Below are 21033 nucleotides of genomic sequence, written 5' to 3' on the forward strand. Positions count from 1 at the left end.
GGCATGTACCGATTTGAGAGAAATAAAAAGAAAACAAGTCTTGGAAAAGGGTCGTGATGCCTAGGGGGGTAGTTTAAACCTCAATGACCCCTTGAGACAGACTCCTATTCAGAGGTTAAAGACAAGACCTGGTTGGAGCCAAGTGGAGCCTGTTCACAAGTCTGAGTTCCTTTTGCTACGCTCCCTAAGCCAGGCCAGACCACCTCCAACCACTGCTGCATCAAGTCTGAGTTGCTTCTGGGCCTCATCTATGCAATAAGCACTGTACATATGGCATGGTGCTCTGCTCTGAGTTTTGCATACTGTGGCCACTAGCCCTTAGGGGGCTTAGTCTACCTCCTTTTGATAAAATAGGGATACCTCCCTTGTAAGTTTACTAGAGAAATGAAAGCTTCTGGCACCATGTCCTGGATCTAACAGAAAATTCTAAAATTCCTTTCATTAAATCCAATTTTTTTTTCTACTAATTCTGCCTTCTGGGAGCCACTTGCTTCTGTGACAGACCTTCATACAGAGATGGCATCGTTCTCTGTAAGCAAGATCAGCAGGTACGGACTATGTGGAAAGACCAGGCTGTATTTAGGCCTGGAAGCCATCATGCCTGTAACCTGAAGTCAGTCTAGGTTAGCTCCCAACTGTCCACTCTCCCTCACACACCACTACTCCCAGGAGGTAACCTATCCTCATTGGTTCTTACTGACCTTGAACATCTTGGTACACATGGCAATCAAGTCCAAAATGTGAAATTTTTTAAAAGTCCCCTCCCCAATCCATCCCAGAAATAATGTGTCGCTGTTTGCAGGGGCTTCACAAAAGCGGGGACCAGTCTCTCCTCCAGAGCACGGCTTGCCAGGCTCAAGGGGTGCACTGGAAAGAGGCCTGGGCACTTTCCTGGCTGGCAGACAGCCAGAGTTCCATTTTCTGTCAAATCAGTGCAGTGTTAACTTCAAAAGTTTGGCGTATCACAGGGTAACCAAAGGGACATTATGTGGCTTTCAATACAAACAACCATCAGTGCTGGAGACTTATACAACCAGAGTAACTGAAAGGAACACAGAAGCAGCAGGAACCCTGTTTGAGAACATTTGCCCTTTAATTTGCATTTAAAATCAGTTTCTTTAAATATTTCAGTTACGAGTTCTGAATAGTGAAGACATAGCAGATGCTGCAGGCACTCAGTATTGGCTCCCATCCCTTCCCCCCCATCCCCAGGCCTCGCTTCTTCGCTCGCTCAAGATGGAAGATACTAACGGGCACTTAAATGGCTCCCGGTGTCAAGTGTCAGCAGCCTCAGGCCTGAATGCAGTGGAATTCAAAGCAATGAGGCCTGGTAGCTTTCAGGACAAGATGTGTGCCTTTAACCACGTTCCAAGGAATTCCATTGGATGTGCCGACCCACCGGCAGTACCTCAGAGGCAACAGGGCTCATCCCCCCTTGCACCTTGGGGCTCGTTTCCACCACAGTCCATTCGAGGCCTGTGCTCTGAAGAGGAAGAGCTACAGCCCCCCTTCCCAAGGGCCACGAAACAGGAATGAACAGAACTGCCTCTTCAGTCCACGTGCTTATACCAATGGAATTTAAAAGCTCAGGTCAATCTGAGCCAGTCCACAGGAAGCCCCCTCACCCCGTCTCTACCAGGCTCCAGTCCACCCTCCACGGCCACGATGTGCTAGAATCGGCTCTAGATGAGAAACGATGTGCTAGAATGTCCCTAACAACCTGGAAAGGCTGGCACAACTGCAGTTGTGTGTGATGGTGCCAAAATGGGTCTTCCTGGTGTGAGGTTATGACAGGGAGACGGAGGGCAGGCCTGGGTTCTGTTCCCTTGTTTACAACTTATGACCTCAACGGGAATCTGCCCTCTCCCCTCAACACTGCCAACACCCCTCCTACCCAGATCCCCTGGCCTGTGCTTCCTGGAAGAGGTAGAAGAGGCATCTTGAAGTCAATGACAGCTGAGAATGAAGGTGCATTTAAGAAGCAAAGCAGCACCTCTTGGCCTGTGGTCAATACCTCCACACAGGTGGAATCAAGTGAGAATGTGCACAGCATGGCAGAGGCTGCTCTGAGCTGGGGAGGCACAGCACCCTCCCAGGCAGCTCTGGAGAATACACTTTTGAAAGATTGAAACTTAATCACATGGTCCCCAGTGGTTTCCCTATAGCATACTGGCACAGGGGAGAAGCAACATTATCTTGGCAGAGGGCTAATGGAAGAAAGGCAGGAATAGTAATGAGCATCCATTAAGGCTCTCTCTCTCCCTGTCTCCCTCAAGCCTAAGGAAATAAGATATTTGAGTGTTGAGAGAGGGAGCAGAGAGGGGGAGAGCCTGGTAGGAACACCAAGACCTGTGACTGCTGGTTACATAGTGCCCTGGCTTCCTTGCTTGAGGCCAACAGCATGTGCCTGTCTGTCACCAGGCTAATCTGGGACCCACGTGGGGGCAGGGAGAAGACTGGTTTTCAGTTCCTGCATGGTCAATGGGTTGGGGTGTGACTTCCTCCTAAAGGTCCAGTAGGAGGATTCTGGGATCCTCTACCGCTGCCTTGATTTTGCGGAGGAAAGTCACCGCCTCTCTGCCGTCGATTAGCCGGTGATCATAGGTCAGTGCCACGAACATCATAGGCCGTACCTCCACCTAGAGAGAGAAAGGTTTACAGATTTGTCTGCAGAAGAGCAGAAAAAGCCCCACTGAAGTGGGGAGATGAGAAAAGCACAGCCCATAGGAAAGTTCCCAGTTCCTTTCCCATTGGTGTTGCTTCTAGATACAGTATTTTCAAAGACCAAGCCTTATTCTTAGGGTAAAGCCCCACTTTTCCCCCAACTCCGAAATAAAGCTTATCCAAGAAAACAGGAGTCTCCTCACAACTGCCTTTTTAAATATACTCTGCCCTTTATTCATCTGTTTTCTACAGGAAGTTTCCCCTTTAGTTCTGGCTGCTATAGTTACTTCTTTAGGGTTATAATTTTTTTTAAAAAAAATCTAAACCCAGGATATGCAAAGTTGAGTATGTGAGCATTTTCAGGGGAGAAGATCTATGATTTCAGATTCACAAAGGAGTGAGTGAACCAAAAAAGTTCAAAACACAGTCCCAGAGAACATTTTCCTACTGACATGTCTTCCAGGGTCAGCTCCACCCCCTATGACTTCATTCTCTGAACTCCCAGAGAACCTCTAGGCCTTATCCTACACTTGGAAGCTCATAGACTGTTCTGCAGCAAGGACCAGGTCTCCCACTGTATCCCCACTCCCTACAGCATCTAGAGAATGAAGCGGGCGACTGTCCGGGATGAAGGCGCAAGCCTTCCCAGCTCAATCACCCTCAAACTTGACTGTGTGTCAGAATCATCTTTAGGTTCTACTTCAACAGGTCCAAAAGAGGGCCCAAGAATTTACATTTCTATTAAGTTCCCAGACAATGCTGATCCACACACCACAACTTGAGAATCAATGCCTTAGCTATTAATTAGAAACTAAGGGATGAAACTTATGCCTGAAATTATAGTGAATCTTTTATAATTAGCAATTAGTTAGATTTCCCTCGTATCACCTGCGCCTAGGATATTAACAGTGATGGTTCCTTACCTTGCCTCCCACGGCCACTGGCCTATCAAAGATGGCGTGCATGCCCAGGATGGCAGACTGAGGGGGGTTGATAATAGGTGTTCCAAAGAGGGAGCCGAAAACACCTCCATTGCTAATGGTGAAAGTACCACCATCCATATCTTCAATGGCAAGTTCATTCTTTCGGGCCTAAAAACAGATTTCATAATTGAAATGTAAGGTCATGTGAGAGGTTCCTTCACCTAAAGGAAGTACAGAAGGCTCATATCTGAGATCACATTGCAAGTTTCAACATGAAAGTTGTTCAGCTGAGATGCCTGTGACTAGTGTTCACCAAAGGACAGGTACAATGCCTTTAGTTAGGCCCTTCTCTCTTCTGGCAGGTCTCATTTGATAAGACCTTCAGTCACAAGAGCATGCTAAATTGCCAGATATCTGCACTTCGCTCTTGTGGGTGAGAGGTTATGTACTCCTAACGTAACAAAGTGAGGCTCCTGCTTCCTGAGCACTGCTCACTGGTAAGCCTTGCCTTCCCTGGGCTCTCTTCCCCGACCTGCCCAGCAGCTGATACACATACTGAGTTCTGCTTTACCTTCTCGCCCAGTTCACTGATGGTTCGCTCAATATCTGCATAATTCATAGTTTCCACGTTCCTGATGACGGGAACCACCAGACCCTGATGAAAGTGAAAAGCTGTTTTCAGTTGCAAAGTAATAGAAACCTTCACAGTTATAACTCCCTTGATTCAAGTCAATGGTCTCCCGTTCCCAGAATATCTTAATGACTCAATGTGATTAATAGAGTTTAAAATATTTAGGCTTGACATTAAAAATGTGGTATGGTCAAAAACAGGTCACTCTTTTGCGAAAGCAACGGATCACAGGCATGATCTGTGCCCAGCTGTCTCCTTCACACAAGGTGAGAATCTAAGACCAGAGCCCCCACCTCCCGCCCCAACATACCCGTGGGGTGGCCACCGCAACGCTGATGTCAATGTAATCCCTATATACCACCTCTTTGGTTGCATCATCAATCACTACAAGACAGAAAACACATATTACACACAACTCCCGAGGCCTAGGCTGATGAGGTAATATTTGCATTAATAGGGTAAAAATCTAGTGCTTGGTTAAAGTGTGGGCTGACCAACCAGCATGAAAAGCACATTACACATGACAAACTCCTCTCACTTCCATGCTAACCAATTGTAACATCTCCCAAATAATATCCTGAGACCCTGAGCACAGGAGCACCCATTTCTTTGGCAGCCCTCAGAAGGGCTCAATACACTGGCTCACATACGAGAGGTATGCATTAAGTTTTGGTGAACAAGCCCTCCCTTAGCTGAGAATGGCTAGGTTTAAAAAGTGCTCCCATGGCTCTGAACAAAAACGTCATCCCCTTTCAGCTGGAAGTTGTTATAGAAGCAACCCTGCACCCCTTTTCTCTGAAAGAATTCAGAACCAAGATCCTTGAGGGGGAATTTGATAGGCAGTTAGGCAGACAGGAACAGAGCAAGGACAATGGACCAGGTACAGAAGGTCACCAGGATGGAAAGCCCTGGATGCAAGACAAAGGACAATTATAGGGTGGGACCTCCAGGGTGGCCTTCCCTCTTCTAGTAGATGGCTGGTCATGCGGTTTACACCCCTGCCCTTTCCTCCCTAGAGGTAACATCTAGGCCTCAGCTGTATTCCAGCTCCAGGCCCAGAAGAGCAGCAAAACCAGCCACAGCCGACCTCAGGACCAGCTGCACTGAATGATGCTGCTTGTCCGTCTGTTCCCCCTCCCCACCCCCCCACCTGGCCACAAGCAATCCATCAGTGGAGACCACACCTGAAAGGCCACACCTAGAAAGCTACTGAATATTATAAGATCTTTCCCTGGGACCTCCCTAAGATAAAACCATTAGGGTGAAGGACCTGGTGCTCTCCCTCCCAGGAGAATGCCCATGCTTTCCCTTTTCCTTCCTCTTCCCCCCCACCCCCAGCATGTTACCATTAGCTTCCTCAGTCCCAAGCTCCAAATGCCCTTCCTTAACCTAACTTGTTTCCTAAGCCCATTTCTTCTGGGAATTATTTCTTCCACCTCTGTGATTAACAAAATATATGTTCTCTTATACATACATATATATAAAAAAAAGTGCTCCCAGCTCTGCCAACATGGCTCAGCGGTTGGGCATGGACCCATGCACCAGGAAATCACAGTTCGATTCTCTCTCTCCCTTCCTCTAAAATCAATAGAAACATTTTCTTAAAAAAAAAAAAAAAGAGTTCTCCCAAAAAAAGCAAGTTAGCAAAGGGGCATGGGGAAGCACTGCCCATCTGCTGTCCACTCTCAACAAAAGGTCAGCAGGTTCTTCTCAAAAAAGGAAGGCTCTTTCTAGGAGGCTCAGGAGGAAGCAGGGTAGTGTGGCTTTAATAGTACACCTTGAGATAGCAAATAGCAGCTGAAAATTTAGGTCTAGTGCTCATGAAAAAATACAAGTTTGGGAATCTTTTCCATAGAAAGTATGTGTTGTATTGTTAGATCAAGACACCCAGGGAAAGCCCGACTGGTGTGGCTCAGCGGTTGAGCATCGGTCTATGACCCAGAAGATCTCGGTTTGATTCCCAGTCAGGGCACATGCCCGGGGTTGAAGCTCGATCCCCAGTAGGGGGCATGCAGGAGTCGGCTGATTAATGACTCTCTCATCATTGATGTTTCTATCTCTCTCTCCCTTTCCCTTGTACTCTCTGAAATCAATAAAAATATATTTTTTTTAAAAAAAAAAGATACCCAGGGTAAGCATGTAAAGTGACAAAGCAGCCACAAGAACTCAGAAATGCCTAGGTGTACTGGCAGGCAGAAAGGCTAGAGTGCCAACCAGGAAGCATGAAAGAATAGAAGAAACGACAAGGTACATACATGGGCCAAACAGACAGCTTTCTACCTACGTAGGGCATATCACTTGATGGAAGGGACTCAGGCCTCTATTTCTAGATCGTTAGGGACCCTGGCACTGCTGAGGGAGGTTGCAAAAGTGTCAATGTCCCCTCTCCAATCTTGCAGGGAACAGAAAGTCTCTCAAACAGAGAAGTGTTTCCACAGGAAAGAGAACTGCTCGTTAGGTCAACATTTCAATGACATAGGTGAATAAAACGGAAGGAAAATGAGCACTAAATCTCCCAATGAGGCCCATCAATCAGAAATCAAAGGTCACCCTGGAGCTTATGCCAAGTGTGGAAGTCAGGCCCCAAGATAACAGAGCCTTTGGGAAGGTGAGTGTCAGAACATGAGCTTCCACCCTGACATGAGAAGCCTAGAATGCTGAGCTGAGAACTTCCAAGCTACGCGCTGGGCAGAAAAATCATTCTGCCCATTTAGTGGGGACAAAGTAATGATACTATTTCAGAAAGGTGAATCAAGAAATCCCTGGCAAAGACACTTGTGTTTTCACAGGTATGAAATTAAAAGTCTTGGTCTGCTGACCCCCATCTTTGTGTCTGTGTGTGGGAGCAGGTCTGTGTTATACACATACCCACCAGGATCTCTGTGACACTGGCCACCACAAACTCACCTGCATTTACAACAGGTTGTTCCTGCAAAGCAAAGGCTGAGGCCTTCACAAACGCCGACATAAAGCCCAGTTTGAGGTTATGTTTCTTCAGAAAAGCATCTTTGTGCCGGGCCCTCATCTCTTGGATGTTACTGCAAAAACACATTACAAAACAAACTGACTATAAACGAAGCCTTGATTCTGACTTTCATGCTGGCTTCTAACTCTGCATATACCACTGGGTAAGATTCCCCTCACTGCACCGTCAAGTTCAAGGTTTGAAATAGTCCACTAGAGGCCAGCACAGTAACCTTCCTCACTCCTTTACCAAAAACCTGGACACAAAGGAATCAAGTCCAATCTATCTTTAAGGTGGGCTGAGCCCTATACAGGCTCCCTGATATTCCAGAAGCCACAGATTTCAGTGACAGATAATGTGAAAAAGAGACCCCAGAGCACACCAACATCCCCGCCCGGATGAGAACGTTTCTAGCTACACTAAAATCGTGAGCTATCTACCCTGAGGGAAAAAGAAAAAAAAAATTTTTTTTCAGCATAAAGTCCACAGATTAAGCAATATTATTTTTCTTATTAAAATTATTTTCAAAAAAACCACCAAACCTGATTATGACTTCCTTGTGACAAGCCTATCTCCTAATTAGTGGGGGAAAAAACACCCCCCAAAACTGCACAGGCATATGGGCTCCATGCGAGCAAAAGCAGGCGTACACAGAAGGGTATAACCCAGTGCTCTTTTAGGCTGATGGGAAAGTCAATAGATTCATTCTTCATCTCCCCAGAGTTAGCAGCTCCATCCGCTTGCTCCTTCAAACAGGTGCCCCGCTACAGGTGAGGGTCAATGCTGGGCACCAAGATAAAAAGATAATAAAGACACAGCTCTTGCCCTTAAAATCAGTTTAATGGGTGTGGTTTCCTTGGTATTTAGAAAAGTGGCTGTGTGTGAAGCTAAGCTTTTCAAGTACGAGCAGCAGTCCTTCTGAGAAGTCTCTGCAACAAGAGCAGCCTTTGTTCCTTCACGAGTTGTTTCTACATACACACCACATACCTACCACAGTCAGTGGGAAATGGCTTTCCTATCATTTTGCTGAAGAAACCTCAGTATTTATCGGAATACAGTTCTGTGATGGAAATTGAATTTAACTGTATCTCAGGCGCAAGTGCTCAGTTCTCCCTTTCTCCCTATAATGGTCTAATTCGACATCAACATGAAAGATAAGATGATAGAACTTTAACACCCCCTTTCAGACCTCTTGTTTTTTTAAAAAGGAAGTTTTCCTAGGGGGATTGATTGAGTTTAAATGTTTGTTTTCCTGAGTCTAACCTTATTTAGTGCTAGGATTACCACCCTAAAGACATTACTGGTTCCCAAGACACAAGAGCTGCAGAAGAGGGACAGAGAAGTGATCAACATCTCTGCTCTCAAACCTGCCCCAATGCTATTGTCTGGTCATTAAGTAGTTTCTATTTCAAAGCTCTGTCCTTGGAGGCAGAGGCTGGGACAACAGGGAGACGAGAAGGTTTCTCAGAAAGGCCCTTTATGGGTTAGCTGATCAGCACAAGACCCAAAGGGCACTCGATCTAAACCAAATTACTGACTGCAGCGAGACCCCAGGCCATCGTTAAGTGACACCTCGATTAGCTGCTAAAAGGAGATCCAACTATTACTCCTACCTTCCAATCAAAGCTGTTGAGCCAACTGAATCTTTCAAGGCCACAAATATTTACATGTTTTGTCTTAAGAAATTGGGTAGAATTTCAAAGTCCAATTCAATTTGTGCACAATTTGGCCCTAATGCATTGAAACCTAAGCTGCAGACCTTGTGATTCATTAGTCAAGGTTCTTCCCTACATTCTATGGACAGGAGAGAAATCTCTGGCTTGAATAACATCCAATCTTTTTAGGAAGTTTCACAACAGAATGAATGACATCTAGTGAAATAGGCCACAGAGCCCTCCTCGGTGAACAATGCCACAGCACATAGTCCAAAACCATTCCCTCCTCTATGCTTTTCAGATCCCTTCCAAAGAAAAACAAATTTCTCTAATGAAAAGCAGATAAGCAGACTAAATACTTAGGACCAGAAGAAACAAAAATGGCCTGAAGACTTGATGACTTACCACTAGATGAACATCAGCTCCTACCTGTTACCTCATTCCTTCCTGCACAGGTTCCTCACAGTATGTTTCTCAAATGTGTCTTGTATTTTCCTGTCTGTGTTAAGTTGACATTGTTAACTTGCTGACCAGCTATTTCGAGCCAGAACTCGCCCGTGTGGCTGGCTACTTTTCTGTTGTGACTGGTCAGCAAGGTGTTTAAAATTACTTAAATTAACAAGTGCAGACACGAGTTATCTCGTGACTGGTCAGCAACATTAGGACACGGAAACACGTGCACACTCATGACCTGTCAACAAGGTGTTCTACCATTGTTTGGATCGACCTTTCTCCACGTTACTTGTGTCAAAAATGCTAGTTGTTCTCTTTCCTATGAAGCCTTTCTGACCTACCCTCCCTACCTCTGCCCCGACCTCAAAAACAAATGATGTCATTCTCTTTTCCACTTCACACTCTCTGCACCCTTCTGATACTTTTCTAGATTTTACTTTGTGTTTATCCACACTAAACAGTAAGCTCTAGAAGGACAGGGGCTCTTTTCACTCACCTTTGTATCCTTCTTAAATACATATCATATTGTATACACAGTAAGTGCTCAAAAAATGTTAAATTTAACTACTTCTCTTCCCTACAGTGCTGGTACTTGTAAACACCAAAATCTTTAAGAAAATAGGTGAGTCAACAATTAGCTTACTACAGAAATGGGTATACAGTAAGTCCTCACTTAACATCGTTTGGCGTTAACATTGCTAGGTTCTGTGACTTTAAGCAAAATGTATAAAGAAATCAATTTTACCACAGGCTAATTAATATAAACAAGAGTTAAGTTCCTGCGGCATCTCATTAACATGACGCAACTATGTTGAAACAACTTTATTCGAGGACTCAAGGGACTGATTTAGTCCCTTTAGTTAATATTCGGAGTTTTCCCTTAAACACACAACTTGTTTTCCATTTCACAGTCAAAGCTGAGAAAGATGAAAGATAATACAAGCCTGTGCCTTTTCACACACACAATTCTGAGTCACTTAGGAATACGCACAAGGAGCAGTCACCATGAGAAAGAAGCAGGTGGGTGCCCTGCTCTGGGCACTGTCAAGTAGTTCTCCATACCAATGGGTAGGCCTCGGCATAGGCCTCATTGGCCTGGATGCCTTATCTCTACTTGGCAACTCCACTAGTCATCAGGAAGTACCTCTCCCCTGTTAAGGCAGTTCTGGAATCAGCAGGAGGTGGGGATAGGGCAAGTTCAAGTGTTCTCCCAGAAAGGGGTATGGAAGTAAGATGAGCAGAGCTCTCACCTCATATCAATCTCATTGAAAGTCGTCAGCATCGCACATGTATTCTGGGCCTCCTTCAGGCGCTGAGCAATGCGTTGCCGCATCCTGTTCATTTTCTCCTGAAAGTGAAAATGGGACAGTATTGACAATCTGGGTCTCTTTGGATCAAGCACTCCCCATTGAGTCCAAGGGAGTAACCATTTGCAAGGAGTGGGAAGTGAGGACTATTAATATCTAAGTACAATGAGGGCCCCAGGCTTCCTCTTTCCTGTGGCCTTGCTCCTCTGAGCCAGAGCAAGGAAACGTAGACAAAAACTACTCGCTTAGGCGTGCTTCAAGTCTGACCAAGAATGGAGGCCAGGAAATGGTTTGATTTAAAAAGCAAAACCAATTTATGAAAAGGAAGAGTGTGGTGTAGGGCTAGTCAGCCCAGGGATCATCATAGAAAGGGCAATTTCTAGTGTTAAAGACTTGCATGAGAATAGCTACTTGTGGAATGGAAACTCACAGGCAATACACTTTTGAGGCTATAGTATTTTTAGGAGGTAATCTCGGGGAGAGGAACCCACACTCTTGACCATACTTCCTTGAGGTTTCATGTCTGCCCCTGATAGCTACTGCTACTGTGTGGCCCTCAGCCAGGTATCCCGGAAGTACAGGAATAGAGCTCACTTCACCGCCGCTCTGAAGTGTGTTAGCGCACCCGCCCCTCCCACGATACTAAGCTACTATCCCTACAAATAATTTACTCACCCAAGACAATTCAGTGGTAGCACAACATACTAGGAAAAACCACTGGACAAGTGTTCACTCAGGTCCTAGTCCTATCATTTGACAGTTCGTGACTATGAACCAGTCACTTTCCAAACTCAGTTTCCCTGTCAAGGTCAAGAGAATAAGCAACCAGCCATTCAAGGTGGGCATTGCCATTCCCATGCTCCGCTGATCTCAGCACGCCCCTGCCCTTCCTGCATGGGGTCCTCAGAAGCTTACCCGATGTTCTGAACGCAGACCTTGACCAGCTCCTGGCTCAGCTGCTGGACGAGCAGCAGTGGGTTTTACTGCAGACACTGAAAACAAAGAGAGGGGTACAGCTGCATCAGAAAATGAGAAACATTTGCTGAGTATGTGCCAGTGCTTTCCTACTGTACTGTCATTTAATCGACAAGATATTCTGAGGTATACTGGTACCATTCCCACTTCATAAATGAACAATCTGCTCAGGATAGTTAAGTAGTCAAAAGTCACACAGCTGTAAACAGAAAGCTGGCATGCAGACCCAGGTGTTTTGATACAAAGTCTACAGTTCTTCCTACAAAGTGGCCAACAGAGCCTGTTCAGAGCCATGATTAGTCTCAGACTTTGGCCCTGTGAGGAAACATGACATCAGATGAGATTGTTCTTCTCCCACATAAAGACATGTGGGGGTGGAGGCTTACCCGGTTTGCTGGCAGGAGGTTGCGAGGGCGAGGGCACCGGTGGCATCTGAGTGGGTATGGATGCTGCAGGGGGAGGAGGAGCTGCCGATGCTACAGGTTCTGCGGCAGCAGGGGCTTCGGTTGGCTTGGCCTTAGCAGGAGCAGCTGGAAAACAAGAAAAATAGATGCCATTGATGCTGTCTGGAATGGAAATCAACCAAATCACTGATACTAAGTAGAATTTAGTAGCAAAAGCTCTAACTCCAATCAATTAACAAATGCTTACTGGGTTTTTGCTATATATGCAAGGTATTATGAGATACGCACAGTGATATAAGGTATCATTCTTCTATTCTCCAGGGCCCCTAGATGTCCTACATCAGATTAACTGAATTCAGCTGCCTCCCTAATTTCACAAATATCTACTGATCATCAAATTCAGCAAGTACTTTCAAAGCAGCCACTAAAGCCCATGGAAACAAACTTCTAAGCAAAGGAAACCCAGACAATTTAAGATGTTCAAAACACATAAATAAAAATAACATATTTCTAGTTATGGTAATACCGACAACCTCATCTTGTACCTTAAAATCACATGTGGAAGAATATTCTTAACTTTTAAAAAACAAGTTTAAATAATCAAGGGTTCATTTAGACTTGAGTTCAAAGCATTTGATTTGGACTCTCAGAAGTCAATAATGTGGTCAAGTAATAAACTAACAAGGTTAAATTAGATGTTTATTTTTGTTTTACCCATCTGGACATTACAATTGGCTTTATATTTAAATTAGAACTTTTTTTAAGGAATAAATTATCAGAAGATGGACTTCTTCAACTGAAGAATCAATCTTCCCTAGCCTCTCACTGCACATTCTTTCCATGCTGGGCTTCTATATTGCCTTGACCAATCTCAGTGAAGTAATCTACCACCTCTCTGCTAAATATTTTAATGAGAAAGAAATAAGCTTTAGTAGTTATAGCATTTAACTGAGGATCATAGAAAGTTCTTTTTTATTCTCTAATACTGACTGTAAGGTCCAGTACAAATTCATTTCCTTACTTCTTATTTCTTCTCAAGAGAAATACCAACCCTCCCTATAAATGTTATGAAAACAGATGTAAGAACACTACACTGGATTCTCCATAACAGATACCATGAAACATTGCTTTTTCTCACTTCTCACTTTAGTACAGTATCTTTCAGCCCTAGCTGTGTATCAGACACTTGGAGAGCATTCACACACACACACACACACATACACACACACACACAAAACTATGACAGACAACCAAGATCTTGTAACCCCAGATTTAATATATCAGAATCCCAGCACCATGGAGTCTAGGCATTTGTATTATTTTTAAAGCCTCCATGTGATTTTGATGCCATGTGATTTTGATGCCAGGGAGGGGGGGAAAAATATCCGTCTTTAGAATCCTCTTGATTTCTATCATATCTTTACGAAAACGTCCAGCATAAGAAACATACATGGAAAGAACAGAGTATCATGAAGTTTATTTTAATAACCTTTCCTTCTAAAACTTGACATTTAAAGCTCATATTATATAAATATCATCCCTCTTATTCCTTCAACTAAGGGCAGCTGGAATGCCAAATTCTTTGAGGTATCAAGGAATTCGTATGTTATGCTCAGCCCCAATTCCCAGGGTGACACTGAAGACCTTGACAACTAGGAGGACCTCCTCACCGCCAGTTTTCCTGAGTGTGAAAAGAGGAGTGCCTCCTTCTACTTTCCCCCCATCAGGTACCAAGAGAGCTTCAATAACGCCATTGGCTGGTGATGGAACCTGCACGGATGTCTGGAAAAGAAGGACAGATGGAGAGAGTCCAAATTTTTACTTAGCATTAGAATCTAAAATATGACTCACAAGAGTTGCAACACAGATATACAAGACTGTGCATACAGAAACACCAAGGCCACACTTTTAGGATAAGAGTATGACAAGCCAGTGCTATTGTGAGGATTCACCCTTTCTGTCCTTTCTCAGAAATACTAAAGTAACATTCAGTCCATGAGTTTCCAGGTGATACTTGAAAAACAACTGGCAACAAATTGTGCACACACGCACGCACACACACACACACACACACACACACACAGCTACAAAACTATTACTAAAGTACATAATACATACACCTAGAACAGCGATTTTCAACCCGTGTGCCCCAAGAGTTCCTAAAACATGCAATACCTGACTATTTAGTCAGGGGCACTGACCTCTTTTCCCTTAGATTGTCAAATAAAAAAATGACAACAGCCAACACAACAATAGCCGTCCAGTGTGAACAAATCAAAATTACACCTATTTTTTTGTCAGATCGGCAAAAATATAATACATTTTTCGGTGTGCTGCAGAATTTTAGTTTGTGTATGCTATGAGATGGAAAAGGTTGAAAATCGCTGACCTAGAAAAATCTAAAATTAAACTTTAAAGTTTTTCTTCTTAATGAGCTATTCCAACATTTTTATAACTATGTTTAGAGCCAGTTAAAAATTATCTTGAAATAACAGTTAAGGTGCTATTTCTTTCATTAGGTTAAGAAACCAAGGAGAGACCATAAAAAAAATTGGCACTAATATAGGACAAGCCTACCTTGTCAGTTTCAATCTCACAAACCACTTCATCTTCTGCAACTGTGTCTCCAACAGCTGAAAAGACAGTCAAAGGCTACCTGTCAGGAGGGCCTCCACTAGCCACAAAATCCCCTTTAGCCGGTATAAGACTCCTTTACTACAGGGCCAGGAGAAAGTACATCACATGTAAAAGAAAAGAGTGGAGCCCGGCAGGGCATGGCTCAGAGGCTGAGCATCAACCTAGGATCCAGGAGATGGCGCACAGTTCGACTCCCAGTCAGGGAACACACCCAAGTTGAGGGCCCGATCCCTAGTGGGGGGTTTGCAGGAGGCAGCCGATCAATGACTCTCTCATCATTGATGTTTCTATCTCTGTCCCTTCCTCTCTCTGAAATCAATAAAGAAATATTTTTTTAAAAAGAAAAGAAAAAGAGTGGAGCCCCAGATTCCACTGATTATCAGTGTGTGTGTGTGGGGGGGGGGGGGGGGTTTGAGGAGAGGACTTTTAGGAAGTATTTAAACTTCAGTGAGAGGGCATTAACCTTACCTTTCTCCCACCTGACATCTCCTTCTGTGACAGATTCTGCAAACGCTGGGGTTTTTACTGTAATCACATCATCCTCTAGGAAGAGAGCACAAGGAAAATCACACATAATCAATGTTTTTTTCCTTTTCAATTTTTTTCTTCAATTAAACTCAGACAATTGTTCTCATCCCATTAAAACTCCTTTCCCAAGAAGACAGGGAGCTGAAGGCAGGTACTTACTGCACACAGCTGTAGTTCTGAAGAAGCGCACACTGAAGACACTACTATTGTTAATGCTAGAAAAGAAACATAAAAGTAAACTGCTTTTAGCAAGTGAACTACTCACAATTTAGGCACCATGGATCACCTTCCCTTTAAATCGGTGATTCTTGACCAAGGGTGCCCTCAGTGTCACCTGAGGGAACTTGACCAGGCCCCACCCCCAGAGATGCTGACTTGGCAGGTCTAGAGCAGAGTCTCGATGACTTGAGTGCCCTAAGTAGGAAGCTCACTGTGTGAGTCCAGGACTCTATTCTGCAGTGAAATGCCAGGTCTCACAAAACAGACTTACATTTGGTTCTTTGAAGAAAAACATAAGCTTCTTAGTCCTTTGCACACTCACCAAAAGGACTTATCTTTTTGATCAGGTGTGTTTTTTTTCTTAACTAAATCCAAGTAAAATAAATTGCATGCTTGCTTTTGGGACACATGCCATTGTGCCAAATACAATGGATTTCTGTCCCTAGGATTGCAGATTTAGATTAGATAAAGCAGCTAGATGAGATAGTAAAATAAGGTATTATTATGCACAGACACACACACACATAAAACAAACAAACCAAAAAACTTAAAAGGTATCTCCTAGTCCATTTTGGACTAATTAAAGAGGAATCTCAAAAAACCAAGGTATTTTTTGACATGGTACTAACTTTAAATAATGTAAACCAGAGAATGCTGTCACTTTGTATCCAGGAAAGCATTAACAGTGGTTACCTCCAGAGAATGGGAGACTAGACATATATGGTATTTATGGTTATCTGTAACATACATACACATTTGGTGAGAGTGATTTGGATTGATGGGGACTTTCACTTTCTATATTTCAGGACCATTTAAATATTCTACACCAAGCACCTTTATAATAGGAAAGTAAAACAGATTTAAGTTGCCTTTTGGTATTTTTACCTTTATAATGTCAAAATAAAAATAAAATTTATGTAGAATCAAGGGGGAAAGTGTGAATGTATTCTGTGTAAAGCTTATAACCATGTATAAGTGCATGACATGGGCAAGAACCAATGCACAATGTGCAAATGCAGAGACCACTCTGCGAGGGCATCCAAGAACCTGGGGCTCTGGATGCTCTGGGAAGAGGAACTTGGTGGCGCTGGAAGACAAGGGTCAAGTCTTCTCATAGACACTTTTTACTTTTGAACCATGTAAATGTATAACCTATTAAATAAAAACATAAAGCCAAAATAGTTTTACAATAAACAATTTTTAAAATAAAGTGGGTACCTTATTCAAAGAAAAAATACACAACACAAAAAAGTTATTAGATTAGGGTGATAGCCTATTCTAATGTGTAAACTCACCCCTCAAAGTTTAGGATTTAAAAAAATAATTTACTTTCAAATAGTTATTTGTTGTATTTATTGCATGGAAATTTGTGGTTGCTCCAATTTTCATTGAAATTGCTGATGAGGAGCACATTTTGAATCTCTCTAAATAATTTTTTCAATTATAAAAGTACTAGACATTCACTGTAGAATATTTAGAAATAACAAGAAGACCATTTACAATGAGATTATAGCAGATAGCAAAAAATGGAATCATTTTATAACCTGCTTTTTTTCACTTATCATAGTGTGAACATGCTAACATGGCATAACTTAACCAATCCCCATTGTCTGGCCATTTGAGAGAAATCTTGGTATACCAGGACTTCTTCAGTATAGATTCCTAGAAATGGAATTGCTAGATCAAAAGGTACACACAGTTCAAAGACTTAATGAATGCCAAATTGTCCTCCAAAAATAACAAAGGAATTCATACTTCTAGTACTAAGTACATAATTTTATTTAAAAGAAAACCAACACACAAAAATCCCATTGTGATGCACAGTGAAGGAGCCAATCTGCTGACCCCTCATTTTGAAGATTTTCCCTGCAGAGAGAGTAGTTTGATAGCTGTTTACTAGGTAACTAGACAGCAGCCTCTAGTTACCTAGTAAACTCTGAAAATACTCAGAAGGCAAAGTAACATTAAGCAACATTCATAAGCAGAAGTTAATCTGAAACACACATGGGTGGCCTTTCTCCAAACTTCACATTATGCAATAATAGCATTCCCTCCAAACTAGTCAAAGTCCCAGGACTCAAAAGACTAGTCTTTTGCTTTTACTGTTTGTAAAATAAATAACTATGCTACATCAAGAGGATGCTCTCAATCTCCACAATAAATGTAACCTCCAGCCCTTCAGCTGTACTTGTATCCGACCAGAATACTATTTAGGAGCACCCTTCTATATCTATTAACCATAAAAAGAGGGTTCCAACTCCACTTTCATTACAATTTAAACACCTTAGGACAGGCACACTTCTGGTCCAGCACTTGACACAGGGCTGAAGCTCAAGGTACGCCACACGTCATAAATTAACATCAAGGTTAGGTCTAGGGACTCAACATAACCCCTAGAATTCTAGCTCTGGAAACCAGGGAAGAAAGCAAATGGTCAAATTTAGAAGTGATATCTTAAGTGCCCCATGGCCACATAACTGTACTCCCCAGTGATACTTACACAATCTTCCTGCTGTCAGGGTAACCTGGTCCCTGACATAAGGAGACCCCTGCAAGAAACAAAACAACTCTTAACCAACAACTCTTACCTTATACAAGATACCTGCTGGGAATGGAAAAGAAGTCCATTCACCCCCTAACTCTGAGAAAGAGTAGGATTAACTACAGGCAACAATACAGTCTTTATCATAGAGTCCTGCTTCTCAGACTTTTCCACCAAAGTAACCATAATGGCAGAGAACAACGGGTATGAGGGGTTGAGTGGTTATGTGGTTGAGGAGGAAACGGGAGAATTCTAAGGGCATAGCCTGAAGTAGTTTTATCTTATTTGCCTTAAAATTCATAAATTTTCATCATCCCTGTATGTTTTCCTAATAAAATGTCTCTACTCCTCAAGTCTTCAGACACAATTGAAGCTTGAGAAAGACACACATGGCTTATCCTGTAAGTACACACAGCCTAATCAGAGAAGCAGTGGGGACGTTTGGTCTGGGTTTGTTTCCCTGGTTACTTAAAATGGACTGAGCTGGAAGTCTTATTGCCTAAACAAACCCTAGTAGCCAAAGACCAGGCTATCTAAGGACCCAGGTCTCCAGCTTGTCCTAGTACTGAGCAAATAATTATCCCTCCTTTCAGTTTGTCTCTTCCTGAGGTCTTCTTTTCTGGTAACACTCGACAGGTAGGAGCTCCTTTCTGTCCCACCATCCTTATTACAGATCATTGCACTTTCCCAACTGATACCTAATTACTACAGCTGCCTCACCTGAATGTGTTCACTTTTTGGATCTATTAGCAACCCTTTCTGAACCATGGGTTCAGGAGACACCAAATGGGAGATAGCTCTCTTTTTCGCCCACCTCCCCACAAACATTCCCAGGGTTTCAGAGTCAAGTAAGTCACCCATGTCCAGCAGCCAATGACTCTGCAGCACAAATCTCAAGTATAATAGCATGTCTTTGAGCCAGAACAGCTAGCAGCCCATGCTGATTTTTAGAACCCTGAGTCCAATTCAGAGTTCATCCTATAGCAAGTTTCATTTGTAGGGTTTATAAAAAGCTTTCACGTAACGACCTCATTTTGATTTTCGTATCTCACCACTCCCTGAAGTTGAATGACCATCTGCCATGATTCCCATTTTATATATAAGTAGTGCTTCCAGAGGTTAAGTTGCTAGCCCAAGGTGAAGCCCTGGGCCACAATGCAAAGCCCAAATACAAGGCTCTTTCCAGCAAGACATGCTTCCCTTCCATTTCTATGACCAGTCAAGTCCCTTCCTGCCTGAAAACCTTTGCACAAGCAATTCATTTTGCCTGGAATATTGTTCTCTTGGATAACTCCTATGTACTCTTCAAGGCTTGGCTTAAATGTTACTTCATTGAGGAAGCCTTAACTAACATTCCCACTGCAAGCTGGGCTACATTATCCCACCCTCTCATTGCACCCTGCACTTCTCTTTCAAAGTAACCAAAAAGTACATCCCTATGTGTGCATAAATGTGTATTTGGAGTTTCTCCAGCTAGCACAGAAGATCCTTGAGGGTAGAGATCATCAGTATTTGTCACCTAGCACAGTAGCAAGAGCTCTATAAATGATCTGTTGAGTACATGAGGCAGGCTGAGGAGTCAGGTAGATCTGGCTTGACCAACAGTTGGCTGAGTGACTTTGGTCAAAGCACTTAACCTCTGTTAGCCTTGGGTTCTGCATTTGTAAAATAGAATATTTCTTATACTCTTTCTTAATGATTAATTGAAAAATGCACAGAAAGCACTCAGAACACTGCTTGGCACACACAAAGCCCACAATAACATCAACTCATTCAACAAGTATTTATTCCAGGCATATAAAAATTATCGAGATAAAATCTAAATCCCTTCCGATAGTCTCTATACCATCTTTCTCATGCCACTCTCTCCCTTAATCAAAATACTCTGGCCAACTCACTTTTTTTTTCAGTTCCCAAGCACTGCTAAGCTCTTTCCTTCCTCAGAGACTTTGTACATGCTATTATTCCCTTCCCTTCTCCTGCTCTTCACTGGGCCGGCTTCTGTAACAGCCTTTGGTAACAGCTTTAATGCCACCTATTTGGGACTCTTCTGTCCACCTTCATTTGCTTTCTTCTCAGCTTTTAACTAAAATTTGTGATGGTTCATTTGCTTAGCAATTTACACTTTGTCTTTCCCACTAGACTGTAAGCTCCAGGAGGGCAAGAATTTTCCACTGCTGTATCCCTAGTGAGGGCCTAGCTCCTACCTGACATGCAGAAGAAACGTAGTATCTATGTACTAAATGAATAAATGATAGATGTTGCTACTAAATAGCATTTGTTTCACTCCTATCTGAACATTATGTGGAGAAACAACAGGCACCCCGATTTCCTCACATACTCCTCTGCCCAGGAGGAGAGCATTTTAGGTGACGGCAAGGGCAGAACTTACCAGGCAGGGAACGTCTCCCTAGAGGGCAGTTCCCCTGTTGAGAAAGAAGACATTATCGACGTCACCCAACATGAAAGGAGGGAAGAAACAGCTTTTTCTCTTAAGTATTAAGACTCAAAGCTATCCAGGTGCTGGAGGCAAGTGCATCTAGTGACTCCAAAAGGTAAACGCAACAGCCACGGCTCCCAGTCTCATTCAGCTCGCTGGGCCTGCCAAACATCTCAACTCCCAAAGGGAGTGAGTACCCACTGACTTCAACAGAAGGGGAGGGACAGGCCCCCGGATCCCGTCGGGGGACTCGCGGCGTCTCCTCCCAAACTCTGAGCCTCGAGTCGGGGCGGGCGCGGCTCTGGACGGCTCCTCAGCCCGGCGCGGAGGGTGCGGCACCGCAGGGGACGGTGCGCCCGCGGCCTCGGGAAGGCGCGGGGCCGCTGGGCTCCGCAAGACGGCTCCGAGGTCAGCAGCGGCCCTGGGCCCCCCAGCCCGCGGCCTCTGCGTCCCGGTGCCCTTGGTGCCCGGCCTGGCCGGCGCGCCCTGCCTCTGCCCCCAAGCAGCCCGTCCATCTACCGGCGGGTTTCTCACCCGCCGCGGCCCCGGCCCGGCCGGACCGTACCTTCTGGAAGGCGGAGAGCGAGCGGCTGAACGCCCGGGACACGCAGCGGGATCGGGACAGCATCGCGGCAGCGGCGGTGGCGGCGGAGCCGAGGGCGGGCGGACACCGGATATAGGGCCGGGTAG

The 21033-nt window shown here is 44.0% G+C and overlaps 1 protein-coding gene across 1 annotated transcript; it reads right to left on the reverse strand.

Annotated features, from left to right (window-relative positions):
- Positions 1–1439: 1439 nt before the first annotated feature.
- On the reverse strand, positions 1440–20981 carry DLST (dihydrolipoamide S-succinyltransferase). Its single transcript, XM_087819117.1, has 15 exons — positions 20909–20981; positions 20296–20329; positions 17862–17910; positions 15302–15357; positions 15083–15157; positions 14555–14610; positions 13648–13759; positions 11960–12103; positions 11514–11590; positions 10542–10639; positions 7126–7256; positions 4529–4602; positions 4159–4242; positions 3588–3755; positions 1440–2639 (listed from the first exon to the last, which is right to left on the reverse strand). Exons 1-15 carry the CDS (start codon positions 20969–20971, stop codon positions 2505–2507), a joined length of 1356 nt encoding a protein of 451 aa, XP_087675243.1. The 5' UTR covers positions 20972–20981; the 3' UTR covers positions 1440–2504.
- Positions 20982–21033: the final 52 nt, after the last annotated feature.

Source organism: Miniopterus natalensis, chromosome 1, assembly GCF_054644295.1.
Source record: "Miniopterus natalensis isolate mMinNat1 chromosome 1, mMinNat1.hap1, whole genome shotgun sequence".
In the NCBI taxonomy this organism is placed as follows: domain Eukaryota; kingdom Metazoa; phylum Chordata; class Mammalia; order Chiroptera; family Miniopteridae; genus Miniopterus; species Miniopterus natalensis.

Coding starts and splice junctions, on each gene's coding strand:
- DLST (XM_087819117.1), bottom strand. CDS start 20,971: ATGCTGTCCCGATCCCGCTGCGTGTCCCGGGCGTTCAGCCGCTCGCTC. Junction 10,640..11,513: donor GTCTGCGTTCAGAACATCGG/GTAAGCTTCTGA, acceptor TTTCACTTTCAG/GAGAAAATGAACAGGATGCG. Junction 7,257..10,541: donor TTCAATGAGATTGATATGAG/GTGAGAGCTCTG, acceptor GTGTTTTTGCAG/TAACATCCAAGAGATGAGGG.